The sequence below is a fragment of the Canis lupus genome, chromosome 27 (genome assembly GCF_003254725.2).
Source record: "Canis lupus dingo isolate Sandy chromosome 27, ASM325472v2, whole genome shotgun sequence".
Classification (NCBI taxonomy): Eukaryota; Metazoa; Chordata; class Mammalia; order Carnivora; family Canidae; genus Canis; species Canis lupus.
In genome coordinates this window covers 3,424,149-3,445,213 of record NC_064269.1, presented here as the reverse complement: position 1 = coordinate 3,445,213, position 21,065 = coordinate 3,424,149, and the positions used below count along the sequence as shown (strand labels likewise).

At 44.4% G+C, this 21,065-nt stretch overlaps 1 protein-coding gene across 5 annotated transcripts in view; it reads left to right on the top strand.

Annotated features, from left to right (window-relative positions):
- Positions 1-21,065, top strand: part of SLC4A8 (solute carrier family 4 member 8) — a 74,730-nt gene that overhangs the window by 34,008 nt on the left and 19,657 nt on the right. For all 5 annotated transcript variants that reach the window (XM_025458848.3, XM_025458849.3, XM_025458851.3 and 2 more), the window contains exons 11-19: positions 295-395; positions 5,490-5,664; positions 6,243-6,376; positions 7,312-7,557; positions 10,782-10,887; positions 11,472-11,633; positions 14,382-14,495; positions 17,476-17,637; positions 18,507-18,758. In XM_025458848.3, the coding sequence (XP_025314633.1) occupies positions 295-395; positions 5,490-5,664; positions 6,243-6,376; positions 7,312-7,557; positions 10,782-10,887; positions 11,472-11,633; positions 14,382-14,495; positions 17,476-17,637; positions 18,507-18,758 (1,452 nt within the window). The remainder of the gene's footprint in view (positions 1-294; positions 396-5,489; positions 5,665-6,242; positions 6,377-7,311; positions 7,558-10,781; positions 10,888-11,471; positions 11,634-14,381; positions 14,496-17,475; positions 17,638-18,506; positions 18,759-21,065) is intronic.

Genomic DNA, 21,065 nt, shown 5'->3' with positions numbered 1-21,065 from the left:
CAGAGGGAGATTTGAAGCAGGAACTTGGGTCATACCTGATGCCAAAGCTTCCATATTTCTGCTTCTGGACAAAGAGTTAGGAGAAGGGGAGAAATTATATGTTGTTGTCGTTTTTCAGCAAAGTCAATAAACTGTCCCAACTCAGTAAATGCTTTTGAAAACTACAGACAAAAACTCCAAAAATTGGGTATTTGGGGGCTGTTTTTGGATTATCTTCTTACCACTCCCTGCTGTTAGCAGGCAGGATGGAATAGATGGCTGGCTTTACTCATTTTTGTGGTCTTTTGTTAAAAGGAGAAAAGGAAAATGCCTGGAGTTCCAAATGGAAATGTTTGTCACATAGAACCAGAACCACATGGGGGCCACAGCGGGCCAGAGCTTCAGCGCACCGGGCGGTAAGTTTGGGGACGTTTCACGGCTCATACTGCTTATTGGGCTGAAGGTGTGCAAAGGAATGAGTCCTACTCTTTGCTTTCACTCTTCTCTGTAGTATACTGGCTGGGAATGACTTTCCAAATGGAACCACCGACTATAATAGTATCAGATACTGTATTCATTCATTCAAGTTTCTCAAACCACCTACCACTGTCTGTCTCCCCTCCAGTTCTTTCTACACATTGTTCCCTGCTTTGAACAGTTGCCCCCTTCCTCATCTCCCAGCTAACTGCTACTCATCCTTTGTCTCAGCTTAGGTGTCACTTCCTTTGGAAAGCCTCCTAAGACTTTATAGATGAGGTTAGGTATTCCTGCTATGTGGGGTCACAGCTCTGAGCTCTGCCTTCACTTGTCTGCTGCCCTCCTCCTACCCCCACCCCCATTAAAGCCCTTCTCATTCTTCATTATTATTGCTTGACTTGTTTTCCTGCCAGAACATTTGCTCCATAAGGCACGGGGTGCCCATTATATTCCTAGCACCCAGCACGGTGCCCTGCACAGAGTAGGCACTTAATCTGATGAGCTTATGAATGAATACTTATAAAATGATCCCTGTTCTGTAGCATCAGTGGACTAAATACAGATAAATATGGAATGATTAAGTTAAGAAGCTCCTCTAGGGTAGGAATATAGGTAGTATTTTAGGTATGTGTGTGTCTCAGAATAGTCAATCTACTCCTCTTTTTTTTTTTTTAAAGATTTTATTTATTTGAGAGAGAGGTTATGAGCAGGGGGGAAGGGCAGAGGGAGAAGCAGGCTCCTCGCTGAGCAGGGAGCCCAATGTGGGACTCCATCCTAGGTCCCTGGGATCATGACCTAAGCTGAAGGCAGATGCTTAACTGACTGAGCCACCCAGGCGCCCTCAATCTACTCTTCTAGGCCAAGATTCTACGGACAGATGCTTAAGGAGAAGGTTCTCTATAGAAGATTAGATGAGATCTCAGGTTTCCTTTGGTGTCAGATGAGAATAAACCAGTCTCAGGCCTTTTGAGGAGGTCATTTATAATCAATTCCATGTGAGTGTTTGGGAGACCATTAGATTGGATCTCAACAAATATAGATTCTCAGAAATGGTGCCTGACATCCCCAAAGAGGATTTCATATAGCCCGATGATCGCATGCTTACTCACAGTATCAAAGTACCCTTACTCACAAATTCACATAGGGTTTGAGGAAGTTCTTGTCACGAAGTTCTGGAGTCATAAGGCTGAAAGGAAGGGTTATCTAGGCTCAGAGCCTCAGTCTATTTGGTAGGGGAGATACTTCCTCTTCCTGAGCTCCTGAAATTTTCCTTAGAGCCCTTAGTAGAAGACCTCAAGACACATGGCCTTTCTCCCATTGTAGCCTTGTGGGTCAAGTGACTTAATACCTGGATCAGAGATTATAGTGCCGTGCCAACTCTTGCCCCTTCCCCAATCGAGTATTGAGATCACTCTCAAAGAGTGAATGTAAACTCGCCCATATAGGTGGACATCCTAGAACTTTCTGATCTGCCTGGACTGCACAGACTAAAATATGTTAGCTTGGGTTTTTATAGTTCTTCATACCATTAGTTGTGTTTCTTTGAGGTGGAGAAATCTGCTTTTTCTACTATGTTGTGTAGCCTGGGGCAAAACTTGGAGACTCAGAGGATGTTCTACTTGTTGGACGGTGAGATATATGAAGATGTGGGAATTTAGACTCTAAGAAGGGGGGCAAGAGATGAGTGGAAAACAGTACCTTGAGTTCTGTATTGCCTGACCCGCCATGCCAGGGCTCAGACAGCATCTCGGACCTCCCTGATGTTGATGCTGATGCGTTCCCATACATAACAAAGAGGAAAGTCTGACTAGAGTGTTCCTAGGACACGAGCTTCATTCCGGGGAGGATACTGTAGAGAGGGGTTTTCCAAGGAATATTTATGTACCTTATTGGGGGTGCCGCTTTTGGGAAGGGTTAATGAAATAAAGAATCAGGAGCTGCTGTCTTGATGATCCCCGCCCCCATCCCCCACCCCACCCCCACTTCAAACAGGTTTCTTCCAAAGCAGAGCAGACAAATGGATGGCTGTCCTGTCCCTACAGCCCTCAGAGAAGGGCTCCCTAGCTCAGTGCTCCAGAGCCTAGTGACCCTCTCCATGGGTAAGTCCTGTCTCACATCAAGCTTAAATTCGTATCCCGTGTGCTTCCTATCCCTACAAAACTTGAACATCAAAGGTAGTGTTGGAAGGGAAGGGAAGTCTCAAATGTGGGGAGAAGCATCGGTGCCTGATCTTGTGGTAAATGTGCGATTATGGTTGGATTTTTATGCATGAGCGAGGTATAAGCAAGGTGACTGTAAACAGTATTCAGAAATTATTTTATTAATTTATACGTACATGATCGATAAGAGCCTCAGATCTTTTCTACCCCCCCCCACCTTTTTTAAGATCTTATTTATTTATGAGAGACAGAGAGAGAGAGAGAGAGAGAGAGAGAGAGAGGGGCAGACACAGAGGGAGAAGCAGGCTCCATGCAGGGAGTCCGACAGGGAACTCGATCCCGGGACTCCAGGATCAGGCCCTGGGCTGAAGGCAGGCGCTAAACTGCTGAACCACCCAGGGATCCCTCTTTTCTTTCCCCCTTTTAATCACTGCTAGGCAAACAGATGTCCTCCCTTTCTATTGACTTCTCATGAATCCATTTCACATAAATCTTTTGTCTGTTACTCACAGACACTCTTCCCTGAAGGTGCCTCCTGCATCCAGAGGCTGAGCAGTCATGGCAGCATCTCTGGTTGCCTCGTGGGGTGAGGCTCATTACTGCAGAAGATTATTCTCCCAGAATAACACCCTTCAAAGGAAGGTCATCAATGATTAAGTGATATTCACATGGTATCAAGATTCTGTGTTGGGAAAGACCCAGAAACACTTGTATCTCGCCCCAGACAAGTCACAACTGCCTATGAGGTCCTGTTTACCTGGAGGAGAAAGCAAAACATAGTGACACTTTATTATAGATTGGAGCCTTGGTTCCAGTCCCCGAGGTGGAATTCTCACACTCTAGGTTAGCCCGTATAGATAGCTCCTTACCTAAGCCAGATAGACTAAAAACAAAGTCAGGTTTGCCTCTCTTCCCTAAGCCAAGGCCCAGATTGTGATGTTACTGCTATAAATTGAAGAATGGTGAATCCCAACTAATCCCACCCAAACCAGAGGAAAAGAGCAAATGGGTGAGATAGAATAGCATCTGTCCTGTGTCCACCTGTACCCTCATTGCATCTGACTGGAGGAGAGGAGGCATTCAAATGGAGAGAGAGAGAGCTGGCTGGGTCTTCTCCCCTGGCATACCCTGTTCCAAGCCTCATGGGTCTCCTCCAGGATTCCAAGAAGAGAGAAAGAACTGGCCAAGACTCCTTTCATGAAGGAGTAGCTTGTTTTTTGTTTTTAGAATTCTATTATAGAAAATTTCAAACACATAAGAAAGAGGAGAGAATGGTATAATGAACCCCCATGAGCCCATCAACAGTTATTAACACTTTGCCAATCGTGTTTCATCTATTTCTCCCCACTTAATGGTTTTATTTTTATGTTTTCTAGATTATTTTAAACCAAATCACCGGTATCATGTCATTTTACCTGTAACTACTTCAGTATGTATCTGTTTGATGAGGCCACTTTAAAAAACAACTATCACGCCATTAAAAAATCTAACACAATTAACAATAGTTCTTTAAATTTTCTAATGCTCAGTTCGAATTCAGCTTTTTGTGATTGTTTTAGCAACAGCTTTTTAGAGTTCATTTGTTTGGCATAGGATCCAATCAGGGATTGCCTTTGGTTATTATGATCCTGTTCTATGACAACTCTCCTTCCTGTTTTTCTATACCATTAATTTGTAGAAGAGACCAGGCCATTTGTCCTGTAGAATACTGAGTGGCTCTTTTTTGTGACTCACCTACCAACTTTCACTCTGGTACAGTGACTCCTCTTAGAAAAAGTGACTCCGTTTGAGAACACTATCCCTCCTTGGTGTGGGATATCTTGCTCTTGATCCGTTTCATCCTTGGGAAGTGGAGAGGGGTCCCTGAAGTCCCGTCACCAAGTCCCGTTGATTCTACCTCCTGATTAAACCCTTGAGTCCATCCACTTCTCTTCCCAATCCATTGCCTCCAGTCTTGCCCGACATTCCATTCCTTACACCCTTGCTGGATGATCCTTCCAGAATGCATGTTTATGTTATTCCTGTTTACAATCCTTCAGTGACTTGACATGCCATTAGGATAAAGATCTAACTCCATAAAACCATTTACAAGGCCCTTTGTGACTTGCCTCTCCCAGCTTCTCCATCCTTGTCCATTGGCATTGGTCCTCAGACTCTTCCAGCCGGATCTTCATCAGCCATGTGCTCTCACCTCTAGGTGGCACCCATACTAGCCCCTCTGCCTCATCTGCCTGACTCCTGATCCTTTCTCCGCTGAAATGTCCCTCCCTGTCCTATGCCGCCGTGGCACCTTCACAGCACTGTCTATCCCCTGCACTGTCCTGCAGAGAAGGGCTGTGTTGTCTTGCTCACTGCTGCCTCTGCAGTCCCTGGCACAATGCCTGGCACGAAGTATCTGCTACTACTTGTCAACTGCATGAATGAATTATTATGCTAATTTCTCAACAGGAAGGTGGGTAGTTGTTCAGAGTAGGACAGTGCATGTGATGGGGCTTTTTATCTAGACTTACACATACTAAAACTAACAATTTTAATACCTTGAATTGGTTTCACACACTTCCTCCTAACAGCTCAGAATTTGAAGCTATTACTTAATTTCACGTTAGTTTTTTGAAACTTCTTATTGAATAGGTAGTATGCACACCCAAATTAATTCTTTTCATGCTTGGGATAATCATTCAAACTCATGCCCTTGATTGCAAATAGATTCTGTGCCTGACCCCGAGAGATCTCTTGTATGAACTTGGGGTCAAATTGGAGCCAAAGTATGTCTTCAGTACGGAAAACATTTGAAGTGCTTTTCAAATGGGTGCTGTTCACATACTTTCATGGAAGAAGGACCGTGTTAGAGGCCTACCTGCCATGTTTCCACAGGCTGTTTGGAGGCTTGGTGTTGGACATCAAGCGGAAGGCCCCCTGGTACTGGAGCGACTACCGGGATGCACTCAGCTTACAGTGTTTGGCCTCCTTTCTGTTCCTGTACTGTGCCTGCATGTCACCTGTCATCACCTTTGGGGGACTGCTCGGAGAAGCCACTGAGGGACGCATAGTAAGGACTTTTAACCACTTCTGTTGGTCCCAGACAAGACTTAAAATACTGTGTTGGCGGCCAAGTCCGCTGAGGAGAAAATCCCTTGGGCTAGGACTGAGGAGATTGGATTCTTTCTACTGAGTTACTGTGATCTTCTGTCTTCATACTAGGCAGCAACACAGTTTTCCCTTTAGAACAGACTTTATTCTGCTTGAATATCAATTGCAGTAGCTGAGTTACCTGGTGCTCAAAGGGTGGAAAGTGATATACCGATGTCATTTGAAATGTAGGGTAATGGCTCGTAGTGTGAATGGTATCATTGTGCTTTCTATGTATATTTCAGTACCTAATTGAGTCACTGAAGAACAGGACTTAGTTAAGGACTCCTATGTGGTTGGATTTGGGCACCTGAATTATCAAAGCAGTATCCGTTTACAAGAGTATTAGGCAGTGTGTACACTTCACTCTTGCTAAGATGAAATACAAGCAAATGGCTTGTCAGGGCACACAAGAGAGCTAAGTCAGGAGTGAACAGAAGCCCACATTACTGGTTACAGATGGGCTATGGACTCTGATGATTTCTTTTCCCCCCTCAGAGTGCAATTGAATCCTTGTTTGGAGCCTCCATGACTGGGATTGCCTATTCCTTGTTTGCGGGACAGGCTCTCACCATCCTGGGAAGTACTGGGCCAGTGCTTGTATTTGAAAAGATTTTGTTCAAATTCTGCAAGTAAGACATTTGGTTTTCTGAAAACTCTAACTGGATGTGTTATTGTGCTGTTAGGATTGAATGCCAGGATCCTAGGCAAGTATAAGCAGGCAAATATTACTCTGAACCATAAAAACCTGAAGGAAGAACATCATTAGGTCTGTTGTCCTGCCCCCAGGTAGTACCTAAAATAGCAGATCTCTCGGTCTTAACAAGCTTTATCAATGTCCCTCAGTCACTATTGAAATCTTTACTTTTTATCTTTAAAAAAAGTTTCCCTAGCTAATTCAGATTCCTCTATTTTCATTTCAACTCCATTTTAAAAAAAAGACTGTATTTATTTATTCATGAGAGACAGAGAGAGAGAGAGAGAGGCAGAGACACAGGCAGAGGGAGAAGCAGGCTTCCGTGCAGGAGCCCGATGCGGGACTCGATCCCGGAATTCCAGAGGCAAAGGCAGACGCGCAACTGCTGAGCCACCCAGGCATCCCTCAACTCCATTTTTAATTTGACCTGACATGCCCCCTTCATATTCTGGTTGCTAGTGATGGTAGGAACTTGGCAGTGCTCTTGTTTCCCTACTTTTCCCATAAAACCTTTTCTTCATTTTGAGTTGGAAGTAGGAGCACGTGGATTAGGGGCCAGCTCCTTTTTTCTAACTGCAAGAATAAGAATAAGATCTGAATCACGTTGGCCAGTATCGGCAGAAATGGGTGAAGGACAATTCCTTCCTTCTCGCTCCCCATGTCCTTGCCGTGGCAAATGCCACCTGAGGAGCAAATCTCTTGTCACAGCTGTCCCTGGGCAGCATTTAGGAGTGAAGTACAGTCAGAATTAGGGATAAACTGGGTTGCAGTACTGGAATGGGTACTATGAGATGAATTAACCACATTTTTGACCGTTGTTCTCGTAATTCATCCATCCATACTCTCTGATGAGCCTTGGTCTTGTTTCAGAGACTACGCTCTTTCATACCTCTCCCTGCGAGCTTGTATCGGACTATGGACCGCCTTCCTGTGTATTGTCCTCGTGGCAACTGATGCCAGTTCCCTTGTCTGTTACATTACCCGCTTCACAGAAGAAGCGTTTGCCTCCCTGATTTGCATTATTTTCATCTATGAAGCAATAGAAAAGCTGATTCACCTAGCAGAGACCTACCCCATCCACATGCACAGCCAGCTGGACCACCTTAGCCTATATTAGTAAGTATGCTTTCTGCTTGTCTTTTTTTTTTTTTTTTTTTAATTGAGCAGAGGACCTGAGTTTATTGGCTGGATACAGTGTACCAGGCAGTACTTGTAGCTTGTGTCAAGGAATAAGGAAGTGTCTTGACCCTCTCACTGGGAAATAGGGCTCAGAGAGGGAGGTGGAGACCTGGGAGAGGTGCCAGAAGAGAACAGTCAGAAGTGATGATAGAGAGGGTGGATTAAGAGTGAAACTCAGGCGACATGAGAGATGCTTTCCACAGCATGGCTTTCGGTTCAGGCATGAAACAGGAACAGGCCGCAAAGGGAGCAGGGAGAGTTCAAGCTAGTTGTTGGAAGGAACTTCTTATGAGGATTTGTGAGTCCCTGGAGCATGTTACCAAGATTCTCCGCAAGTATGTACAGGCTACTTACTCTTTGGAATAATGAGGTAGAGATATAATAATAATTCATTAGAGATCCACAGATCTCTTACTGTTTCCTAAAGATCTATTTCCTTATCTGGATTTCAACCCAAGAGACTATTGTCTTCACATGTTTAATAGAGTTTGGATCAACTGGAAAAGAACCCCAGTATTTGGCTGTGTTTTCAACCATCTAGGAGCATCTGGTCCTATTAGACATTTCTTCTCTGGAATAGTATTTTCCAAATTATGGCTAAAGTCCCTCAAGCTTTAGCTCTGTACATCAAATTGCCTCCTTTCTGCCTATACATTTCTGATGTGCCATCTAGCCATGGATACGCTTCTATAGATTTCACTTATCCATTTATTAACCTTTTTAAGGTCTGAATTCATTAAAAATTTGTTAATTTTGAAATTATTTTATTACAAAATAACAGCCATTAGGGAGTATGATCTTTAAAGCCTCATGGATTGCCAGTTGGTATTGTGGTAAGGCTCATTCTTTGACCTTTTAAAAAATTATATATTCATATAACAAATATTTATTGAGCACCTACTATGTGCCAGGCACTGTTTTAGGCCATGGAAACATAGGGCACGACAGACAAAGGATCTATCTTCATGAGGCTTATATCCTAGTGGGAGAAGACAGACAAAAGTGAGCAGCCCCAGACTGAGTAGACTTTGGATCTGGATACTGTAATTCTGTGTTAATGAAGCTCAAGATGATATTTTTTCTTAGTTGCATTCCACTGTTGGAACTGTGAAGCTAGAACTCTCCAACTCTTTAAATGATTTTATGTTTTGTGTGGAACTGATTTTTAAATTTTTAATTAATTTTACAAAAGATTTTATTTATTAGAGAGAGCAGGAGAGAGAGAGAACAAGAGCAGGGGGAGGGGCAGAGAGAGAGGGAGAAGAAGACCCCCCCCCAGCACCCACTAAACAAGGAGCCTGCTGTGAGGCTCAATTGGGGGACCTCGGGATCATGACCTGAGCTGAAGGCAGATGCTTACTGACTGAGCCACCCAGGCATCCCTGGAATTGATTTTTGAAGAGTTTAGCTTCACAGCAAAATTGAGCAGAAGATGCAGAGAGTTCCCATCTGCCCTCTGCTCCCATGCATGCAGTCTCCCCTGCTACCCCCATCCCCTGTACTAGAGTGGTAAGCTTGTTGCAACCGATGCACTTACGTTGACACATCGTTATCACCCAAAGTCCATAGTTTACATTAGGATTCATTCTTGGTATTATAGGTTCTGTGGGTTTTGATGAATTTATAATGATATATCCACTATTATAGTATCATAGAATAGTTTCACTGCCTTGAAGATCCTCTGTGCCCTGCCTCCTCATCCCTCGCCAGCTACCCCTGGCTACCCCTGATCTTTTTAGCACCTTCATAGTTTTGCCTTTTCCACAATGTCATATAGTTGTAATCATGCTTTCAAACTGGCTTTGTTCACGTAGTATTATCTCCTTAAAGGTCTATTATGTCTTTTAATGTCTTGATAGTTTCTTTTTAGTGCTGAGTAATAGTCCATTGTCTAGGTGTATTATAGCTCATTCATTCACCTTCTCAAGGGTATTTTTGTTGCCTCCAAGTTTTAGAATTGATTTTTTTTAAGATTTTTTAATTTATTTATTCATTCATAGAGAGACAGAGAGAGGCAGAGACACAGGCAGAGGGAGAAGCAGGCTCCATGCAGGGAGCCGGATGTGGGACTTGATCCCAGGTCTCCAGGATCACGCCCTAGGCTGCAGACGGTGCTAAGCCGCTGCGTCACCAGGGCTGTCCTGGAATTGATTTTTTTAAAGGTTTATTTATTTGAGAGAGAGCGAGCGAGTGAGTAAGCATGGGTGGGTGGGGGGCAAAGACAAAGTGAGAGTCCCAAGCAGATTCCATGCCAAGTGCGGACTCCAATATAGGGCTTGATCCCACAACCCTGAGATCACAACCTGAGCTGAAACCAATAGTCTGACACTCAACCAACTACACCACCCAGATACACCTGGAGTCAATTTTTTTTGTACCTAAATATAGGACTTTATAGCTTTCCCTATTACTTTTCATTTTGATGATTTCCTCCTATTACAATCTGTTGAGATCTTTTTGTATTTTAATTTTGTCATACTATATCCTTAGAAGGCATGCTCGTTGAATTTACAGATGATACAAAGTATGTGGGAATGGCTATGGTAGTTGTATATCCTCGGAGCCAGTTGAAGCATGAAGCATGTTGGGACTGGGAGGCAACAGGGTGGCCAGGAGAACAAATCTGATCTGATCTGGTCTGGTTAGATGGAAGAGGAGGCCACTGTGGTGGGATACTACCAGGAATAATGCAGTATCAGGAAGAGCTTGCATCACAATTTGGATTTTTAAAGCAAGAATGTGATGGAGCATATGGAGCAGGAGCAGGAGATATCCAAGCTTGCAGGAGATGGTTGAGAGCTGATAGGTGGACCAGGTCCTCCTTGCTCTGTAGATTGAATTCCACAGGAAGGGCCTGAGAGAAAGAAACTAAGCAGGAGACCACCAGGGATCATTCTGGGCACATGAGGTGCCAAGCTTGGTTGTTGGCACAATTTAATTCAAGATCTACATGCTGATCTCTGTCTCTCTTTAGTAATGGCTGATGTGTGGTTGGGTGTGGTTGGGGCTTGTGCGTGGGCCTCGAGCAACAGGACCAACCTCAGGGGCCTGAAGTGGGCCAAGGAGCAGGCCCTGACGGAGCCCCTGGCCCAGTCACGGCTGAATGGGTTTCATTGAATATTTGCCTGCTTTTTCAGGAATCTTTCTTTCTCTTTCCTTAGCTGCAGGTGTACTGTCCCAGAAAATCCAAGCAATCATACCCTCCAGTACTGGAAGGACCACCATATCGTGACAACAGAAGTCCAGTGGGCCAATCTGACTGTTAGTGTAAGTCCAGGAGCTGCATTATAGTGCTGGGACCTCCAGGTTTGAGTGCCATGGCCCTTCAGCCAGGTCTGGCATTTTCAAAGATAAAGGTTTTTAAATTTATTTGCACTAGTCTTACTGACCCTTTTCCCCCCTTCAGAAATTCTCTTGTAGTATAAAGAGAAAAGAAGATTTCTCTTCTCTCCCACGTGCCCCTTTCCCAGTGACCCTGCAGGGATATGTGAGCACGAAACCAGGCAGGACAGGGGGCACCCCCAGGGCTTATGAGACCTGAAGAGCTTTCAGGTTTGGAAGTGCTCGGTCATATACACAATACGAATTGGCAGGGCCCTCCCAGCACTGCATGCTTGCTTGGGACCATCCTGGCTTCATTTCCAAAAGTGCTGAAGGACTAGGAGTCGTCACTGTGCTGGGAAGGGGCCTGTGCAAGCGACCGCGCCACAGTGCACAGAGGGCAGGCAGATGCTGCCGGCAGCCTGCGCTCCCCCACGCTGTGGGGTGACAGTGGGTGGTGGGCTCCAGCAGCCAGAGATGCTGGTTCCCTCGTGCCTGCCTGCTGTCACCCAGGATGCTTGTTCCTCCAGGAATGCCAGGAGCTGCATGGAGAGTTCACGGGATCTGCGTGTGGCCATCACGGACCCTATACTCCTGATGTGCTCTTTTGGTCCTGCATTCTCTTCTTCACCACCTTCATCCTCTCGAGCACTTTAAAGACATTTAAGACAAGCCGCTATTTCCCAACCAGAGTACGTAGCACACTCACACATCTCTTTTGCATTAGAATTCTAATGTAACAGAGTCTATTCTCAGCCTCCATGCTGCCTGCGGAGTGGAGTTGCAGGTGGCAAGCTCCACATGTCCTGGTAAGCCACACCATGGCATTCTCTTCTTCTAGGGTCTGGCAACCTCTCATAAATGTATGGTGGGATGAGGAATTAATACTTAAAAAAGGCGACAGGTGATAAGCACCTTGCTGGCCCATTCAGTAGAGCATGCAACTCTTTTTTTTTTTTTTTTAAGTAGGTTCCATGCCCTGTGTGGAGCCCAACACACGGCTTGAACTCACAAGACCTGGGCTGAGTTGGTATAGCACCTGACTCTCAGGTTAACTGAGTCACCGAGGCCCTCTGAGCATGAGACTCTTGATCTTGGGGTCATGAGTTCAAGCCCCACACTGAGGGTAGAGATTACTTAAAAAAAAAAGTCAGAGGGTTTAAGGTGATTCTCTAAAAGCTATTAATGCTTATTTCCAGAATGCTGTTAAGTTTTCATTTCTAGAATGCTGGGATATGTAGCATGCAATAGCTAGAGCTGGCTCCTAAATATAGTAAATTGGGATAATTAGTTTGGATACATGGGAGACCCCGAAGTCTCTTCCCAGGGATGGCTCTTGTGGCACCTTTGAAATCACTGGTCACATTGATTGCAGCAGCCAAAGTACTCCTGACTCGGTTTCCATGACTGTTTGAAGCTCAGCTGTCTTTCCTGATGCAGATGGCACTGTTTGATCATGACCAGTTTCAGGCCAGAATTAGAGACTGGGTGTAGAGTGGCCAAAAGGGGCCACTTTTACTTTGAAATAGAGTTCAAATCAGGAGAAATGGTGGCTTTTCTATAAGTGCGGGTTTAATCCAGGTATATTTGTAGAGCAGAAAATCCAAATGGGTGGGGAGCTCAGTTGATAAGATATTTATGGTACACACATGTATAGCTAAAACATATTCTTAGATTTCAGTGAGACTACAGAGTAGTTAAGGGAAACACATATTAAGTAAGTTCAGGGTCATTATTTCTAGTCTGGACAAATAGTTAATAAGCAGCAATTCTCTACTAGCTGCTTGCCCAGGCCTGGGTTAAGTGTTAGCGGGTACATTAAAAAAAGTTTTTTCAAAAAAAGATTTTATTTATTCATTTAAGAGAGAGTGTATAACCTTGAGAGAGCATGCATAGGAGGAGGGGCAGAGGGAGAAGCAGACTCCCCGCTGAGCAGGGAGCCCAAAACAGGGCCCTGGGATCATGATCTGAGTCAAAGGCAGACATTTAACCAACTGAGCCATCCAGGTGCCCCCAAAGAAGTTTAAAACATGGTTTCTGCCATCATATAGGAAGGGGAAACACATGAAGCATACAGGTTCATATAAGACATTAGTAGAGAGTTGGGTGTAAGGGCCATAGTAGTTTAGCAGAGAGAAGGGCCATTGCGCCCCAGGCTGGTCAGATGAACCCAAGATGGATGGTTCATGAGGGTGGGAGCAGGTACATGTGCAGAGAATTTGTGTAACATTTAGAAGAGAACTAACAAAACCAGGGGCAGGGAGCTGAAAACCTCAGGTTTCAAAGGAAGGCAAAGTCAGGTTAAGATATATTTTGGCTAAGACATATTTTGCTCAATCTCTGTTGTAAATTCAGATTAAGACAGGCAGTGGGCATTCTAGAGGCATTGTATTTTATTAAAGCTACACTAAACTATTAAAGGCCTCTTGGGCACAACACGGTCAGAAGTGCTATAGAGAAAATTAAGCAGGAAAGGAGTTTAGGAGATGCCAGGGTGGAGAGTGGAGGGTGGTGACCAGCTTTAAGTAGCATCAGAGAAGACCTCAAGGAGAAGGTAATGTTTGCATGAGCATAAAGAAGGTGAGGGAGCTACCCAAGAGGTCACCCGGAGAAAAAGCATTCTAGGTAGAGAGATGAGCGAGTACAAAGACCCTAAGGTGGGAGTGGGTCTGGCATGTTTAAGAAACAACAAGGGAGTCCATGGGACTGGAGCAGAGTGAGTGAGTGGAAGAGTTTTAGAGGCTCAGCACAGAGGGGTGATGATTTCAGTGTGTGGGCTCATAGGCCAGGGGCTTTTGGGTGTTTGCCTCAGTGAAATGAGGATCCATTTCAGGGTTTTTGTGGAGGAGTGACCTGATCCAACTTATGTTTTAAATGATCAGTCTGGCAGCTTTAAAGGAGAACAGAGCAAGGTCAAGGGTCGGCTGTACTTACCAAGACAAGAGCTGATGGTGACCTTGATCTGGGCAGGAGCAGTGGAGGTGGTGAGAGGTGCTCAGAGCCGGGATGTGTTCTGAAGGTAGAGCCAGCAGGACTTGCATGCAGGTAGATGAGGTGTGGGACATGAGGGAGAAGAAGAGTCGATGCTGATGCCAAGGCTCTTCTGGGCTGGCACAAATGGCCCTTGACTGGTCCCAGAAAATCTTATTCCAAGTTCTCAGAACTATTGCTGAAACCCAGCCATGAATGCTCCAAACAGAACTCTTCACAGGGTGGTTACATTAGAGGTTGATGGATAGTCTGTTCTTCCCCCATCATATCGACCCTTTTGGGTATTAACTTGGGCATATTAACATATTTCTATTGTTTAAATATGCTTATATTAATTCAATTATAAAATTAAAGCAGTCTTCTGAGGATTTAAAACCTTTTGTAATACTAAATTCTTTTCTATTGCATTTGACCTAATAAAACATTTTTCCAATCCTTTCTCATGCCAGGTACGTTCCATGGTCAGTGACTTTGCTGTTTTTCTCACTATCTTCACAATGGTGATTATTGACTTTTTGATTGGAGTCCCATCACCAAAACTTCAAGTTCCCAGTGTGTTCAAGGTAAACAGCTTTCAGGGCACTTCATGCCCTCCTGTGGTTTCCTAGAATTTGGTCCTGAGTTAATTTCAAAGGCCTGACAATATCCTAATCCTGTGTTCTGCAGTCCTCTAAATCTGGGCTTTGCTCCTCATTCCTTACCTTTCAGAAGAGTAAACTCTTCAGGCTTGGATGAGTTCAAGCCAGAACCCTAAGGTGATTTAATGAATGAAAAGTTAAGATTTAGAACAATGGAAGGTACACATGTACTTAAATAGATACCACATATGGTGGAATTGTGGGTCCCTGGTTAACAGCCCTTTCATGGAACATCAACTCTCTAAGGGCACTAAGAAGGATAAAGAAGCTAAGTTAGGACTTGTTCCCTGTCTGCAAGGATCTTGCCAGTGAAGAAGTGAGCGAGCCAGGAGGCCTCATCCACACTGTAGCGCCCCTGCTAGAGTAACCAGGGCAGCTCTTCAGCCCTATTTCATTGTTTCTTTGCATAACTCTCTATAATCTATAATATTTTCCCAAAAATGTATACAAAAAAGTGAAAGAAATGGTCATATGTGGGGCTGTAGATCTGTTTCAGTGTAGGAGTACCCAGTAACAGAGAGGCTGGGAAGGTGAGCTCGGTTCAAGAGGGCCCCGTAAGAGCAGAGGGGAGGGAAAGCCTGGGGGTACTCAGTGACCTGAGATGAATCATGAAATGAGAAGACAGGAGAGGCTGGGGAGGAGGAGGAGGAGGGGAATAAAGGGAGTCCTTGACTTATAAACATCCCTGTACCATGTGCCTTTGTCTTCCCTTTCTTTTCCTCTCCCTCCCTGAAATAGGTGGTTAAAAATATCCTTTTCCATATTGCCTGAAAATTTTTTATTTTATTTTGTTAAATGCACTGCAATGCCATCAGTTAGAAATTTGTGGATTAAAAACACCCTCCTTAAAAATATAATTCCTCCAAGAATATGTCATTCTCACCTTTGTTTGGATGAGTGCAATCAGCTTTCTCTCTAATACCTAGCTGAGGTCAGCCCTCCAGGAGGAACGGATTTGGTGTAAAAATAAGTAATTTGAGAACATTAAGCAGTCCTTGGAAAGGTTCCCTGATGGGTAAGCTTAAGATAGTCAGAAGGTACTGAATTTCTGGGACATCTGGGAAGAGGCCTCTGGGAGGTAGGAGAGAGACGAGAAGGGAAAATGGGAGAATGTCAAGGAAAATGTTGCTCATTGGCAGGCCTCACTTTCAGGAAGCAGAGAAGAAATTTTCTTCCTTCTTTCCTTCCCTATTATGTCACTTGGCCCCTAGTGGTTAAGACCCAGTCTGACGGCTAGTACTATTACTAATGTGTTAATGTCAGTCATATTTTTAAAGATTCTTTTAAAATTTATTCATTTGAAAGAGAGGGAGAGTGAGCAAGTGAGAACACAAGCAGGGAGTGGGGGCCAGAAGGAGAGGGAGAAGCAGACTCCCCACTGAGCAGAGAGCCTGATGCGGGGCTCGATCCCAGGACCCCAGAATCATGACCTGAAGGCAGAAGCTGAAGGCAGATGCTTAACCACACCCAGGTGCCCCATCTTAGTCAAACCTTAATAAATTTTTGTGTTGATCTGAGAATTTAACTATCACTTAGAACATTGTTACTAAGGTGACACAGATTCTATAAACTTTCAGAACTTAACCCATTCATAATTTGGGATTTGATGGCATTATTGATGAGTCTTTGAATCCTAGAATCGTGACCAATATGAACCCAACTACTCTGGATGTAACAGTCTTTGCTTTGTCCATTGAGTTGGGGTCAATTCTTCACTAATTTGTGTCCCTGGCCTTTTATCTTCCATTACTACTTGCCAAACAGGGAGAACTTTTCTTCCCCAGAGTACCCTGGAGGGGGTTTGAGAATCTAGGAGAGTTTAGGTATGTCATGAACACCCAAATAAGATTTATGAACAGTAGTGGTCTTTTTTTTTTTTTTAAGATTTTATTTATTTATGGATGAAAGACACACAGAGAGAGGCAGAGACAGAGGCAAAAGGAGAGGCAGCCTCCTCACGGGGAGCCCAATGTGACACTTGATCCCGGGACTCTGGGCTCATGTTCTGAGCCGAAGGCTGATGCTCAACCACTGAGCCACCCAGGCGTCCCAACAGTCGTGGTCTTATTGGAGTATAGGAGGAAGGGTCCTAGACCAAAAAGCTCCTAAGTTCAGTAGTCTTGGGCTCCTCTCTGAGGTCTCTGGTACCTGGGCTCCTGTTTCATTGCTGATGGGAGAAGGCCCTTGGACCAATACAGTCTAAGCCCATGAGATTCCATGCAACTGGCTCTACTTTATCTTTATTTGTGCTATAGACATACATCACATGGCCTCTGGAGGGGAGCAGTCCAGAAATCTGGAGGAGCATAGTAAAAATTATATATATTTGCCTTCATTATAATCGTATTAAATCCTTTTTTATATGAAGCTATTTTTTGACAACAGATTTTGTTATTTTATTTGGGCTAATGTTCAGATAAAGTTGCTTTCTCTGTATGTGGGTTTGGAGAGTTAGGGGAAGGAAGTGAAGGATTAATGAATATTTTACAGGAAGTTGATAATTGAGGATTGACTCAAAGGGAATTTGGAACAAGATCACACATTTCCTAAAGAGTTGCTGTATTTTGGGCAGCCCGGGTGGCTCAGCGGTTTAGCACCGCCTTTGGCCCAGGACATGATCCAGGAGACCTGGGATCAAGTCCCACGTCAGGTTCCCTGCATGGAGCCTGCTTCTCCCTCTGCCTGTGTCTCTGCCTCTCTCTCTCTCTGTGTCTCTCATGAATATATAAATAAAATCTTAAAAAAAAAAAAAAGAGTTTCTGTATTTCATGACCTTTTTTTTCAAGGATTCTCATTTAAGAATAAAAATAATGTGGATATTGTGATTCAGTTGGTTTTGTTTTGCCCCAGTGACTATAGTTAAAATATAAAAATAAAACTTTGGTGTTTTTTTTCCCTCCTTTAGCCAACAAGGGATGATCGAGGGTGGATTATTAGTCCCATTGGCCCCAATCCCTGGTGGACTGTGATAGCTGCAATTATCCCAGCTCTTCTCTGTACCATCTTAATATTCATGGACCAGCAGATCACAGCTGTCATCATTAACAGGAAGGAACACAAGCTCAAGGTAAGAAAAATCCGACCTAGAAGGACAAATGACAACCTATTACTTTTTTTTTTTTACTTTAGGGTAAGCCCATTTAGACCAGGAACTATAGAACCCGAATAAAAGCAGTCGTGGAAGGAGCTCATAAAGGTTTTAGGGGTTTCTAGTCCCTCCGTTAGTGGCAAAGATTGGTTTGGAAATGAAACCAGAGTAGAGCATGATGGAATGGTGTGAAGGGAGCTTAGACTCATTATGTCCTTGCAAACCTGTGGGGAAGGTGGGTGGGCACAGTTCCTTGTGGTCCCTACATGGGCTTATCTTCCTAAGGTTCAGTTCAGGGCTTGGGCCACTGTTGCCTAAATCAGATATTCTCCCATTGGCGTCCATTACTGGGGTTTCCAGACTGAGCCTCAGACCCAAGGATTCTAAGGAGGTAGGGTTGATTCTAATACACTTGTTAGTGAGAGGCTTCATGCCTTCATCTCTGTAGAGTAGGTAAATCCATATTTGTCAAGGATCTGGGAATGTTTGTAAGTAGCCATTTGTCTGTATTGTCTACCATCTAGACACTAGAATCGTCAAGAGGTGGCTTGGCCTCTGGTACTCTGCCAAGAAAAGATGAATCTTTGAGTGTGTGAGACTCAGGGTGAGATCTGGGAACACTTGAATAAAAAATGGATATGGCATGTTTAGGACAGGCTAAGATTTCTTATTTTCTTCTCTGTTCCCTCCAAACCAGGAGGGGCTGGAAGACTCATCTGGGATCCCTGGACCCCTTCTTTCTTACCCATACACCCCTTCCTGCTTTGGGCCTGAGACAATTAGCTCACTGTTCTATGCCCCACTAAAGCCAGCCCACTGGTGGTGACAGAGACTCTGTTTCCCCACAGAAAGGCTGTGGCTACCACCTGGATCTGCTGATGGTGGCCATCATGCTGGGTGTCTGCTCCATCATGGGCCTGCCCTGGTTTGTGGCTGCAACTGTCTTGTCCATCACGCATGTGAACAGCCTCAAACTAGAATCTGAGTGCTCTGCTCCTGGAGAACAACCTAAGTTCTTGGGCATCCGAGAACAGAGAGTGACGGGCCTTATGATCTTTGTGCTGATGGGCTGCTCAGTCTTCATGACGGCCATATTGAAGGTAACCATTCATTCACTTGTTAGAAAATATTTAATGCCTGATTCGTGTCATGAATTCTGTTAGGTGCTGAGAATACAGTGATACATGCCAAAGAGATACACATACAAACACCTGCCCTGAAAGAGCTTACTCTAGCAGAGTAAGACAGATAAGATGTAATTAAGGAAGTTAGTTAAGAAAACAAACATGAAGGGTGTCTGGCTGGCTCAGTCAGTGGAGCAGGTGACTGTTGATCTCAGGCTTGTGGTTTTGAGTCCCATGTTAGGTATGGAGATTACTTAAAAATAAAATCTTAAAAAATATGAGGGGCACCTAGGTGGCTCAGTTGGTTAAGTTTCTGACTCTTGATCTCAGTTTGGGATCTTGAATTCAGGCCCTGCGTTGGGCTCCACTCTGAGCATGGAGCCTACTTAAAGAAAGAAAGAGGAGGAGGGAGGGAGAGTTAAAAAAGAAAGAAAACAAACATGATAATTATAGACTATGATAAATGATAAAAGGAAATATATAGTGTTCTATGGTGTGATAGAGAATGAATTAAGGGAGTGTTGTTTTAGTGTGGTCAGAGAAGGTCTCTCTACAGAGATGGTATTTAAGATGGGATGGAGCCAGCCATGCTGTGGATGGTGGGAGATGGCATGGGGGAAAGGAGGAGAGAGCATTCTAGTCAGGCCTGAGGTGGGAAAGAATGATATGTGTTTTAAGAAATATGAAGGCCATGTGGTTTGAGGGCAATGAATCAAGGCAAGAGTGTAGTGAAATGAGAGTGAAGAGCAGGTAGGGGCAGATCATACAGGGCCTTGCTGACTCTGGTAAAGTTAACCTTTGAAGGGTTGACTTTCAGGCAAGGATGTGGTCCATTTAGTATTTTTAAAAGATCACTCTGGTTGATGTCTAGAGAATAAGTTTTTAGGGTTAGGAAAAGTAGAAGCAGAGACACTAGGGAGGCTATTATAGGTGGGAGATGATGGGGACTTGGATAAGGAAGGTGGTAGAAGGAATGGGTAAAAGGGGTGACTTCTCTATATCTTGGAGGCAGATCCCAAGTCTTGCTGGTTGACTGGATGTGGAATGCAGTGGAAAATGGAAAAATGAAAATGCTAGGTTTCTGATTTGACCATCTGGGTGGAGAGTACTGACATTTAAGATGGAGAAGGCTGCATGAAGGAGGAAGTGATTTTGTGATGGGTAGTGGGGCTATGGTCAAGTTTTGGGTGGCAAAACTCAGGAGGCAACTGAGTGAAGAAGCTAGAGGAAGGTTCTGGATTAAAAATATAAATGCAGGAGTCAACAGCACTGAGTGGTATTGAAAGCCATGGGAGTAGATAAGATCACTCAGGGAGAAGGGTAGATATAAAAGAGAAGTCGGACCAGAGGCAAGAGCAGAGTCTAAGGAGCTCCAGTATTTACAAGTTGGGTAGAGGAGTTGACAGCAACAGAGACTCAGAGGAGCTGCCAGAGAGGTGGGAGGGAACCCGGGAGGGTGTGGTATCAGGGAAGCCAAGCAGGGGGAATGTTTCCAGAAGTGGGATTGGTTAGAATCTGCCCAGAAAGATAAAGACTAAACCAAGCCATCGGATTTGGCAACATGGAGGCCTAACATAACTCGACGAGAGCAGATTCAGTGGAATGATAGGGTGGAAGTTGAATTACAGGGAAGCGAAGAGCAAATAGGAGGTGAGAAGTAAAGAGAGCGTGAGCAGACAGCTCTTCAAGAGATTTTTCTATGCAATGGAATGGAACATGTGTAGTGACTGGTGTGAGATACGGGGTTAAAAGAGGATTTTTGGAAAGATGGAAGATACCTCAAATGTGATAAAAATATTTAGTTTTGTGGTTGTAAGGTTTGCATCTGAGAAAAACGGGGTGAAAAGGAAAGCTCCCTGGCTGTACTGCCAAGCCCCAAACACTCTGAGCACTTACTTGGCTCCCTTGCTTCCTTTCCCCATATTTTTGGTGAATTTTCAACCACCCCAGCCTGCACTGCGAGTGCTATTTAAGGGTGACAGCTGAGAGAAATGGGAAAGAGTTTAGAATCATCTTCCTGGCCCCTTACTCTCTGCCCAGTCTTGCCACCTCTCCTCACCCTTCCTACCCCCCACTACTCTGTCCCCAGCCTGGTCCCCACTCCCATGTTTGGTGTAGCTGCCATCTGGAGGAGCCCAAAGTTTGCTGCTCCTCCAGGAAGGTCACACGAGGGCATTGCAGTGGGCACCGCCTGGCCTTCCTAGAACTGGCCCAGAAGGCTTCTTTCAGGGAACCATCATAGTTGTACAAAGTTAGCAGTGAACTGAGATGTCTACTTGCTAC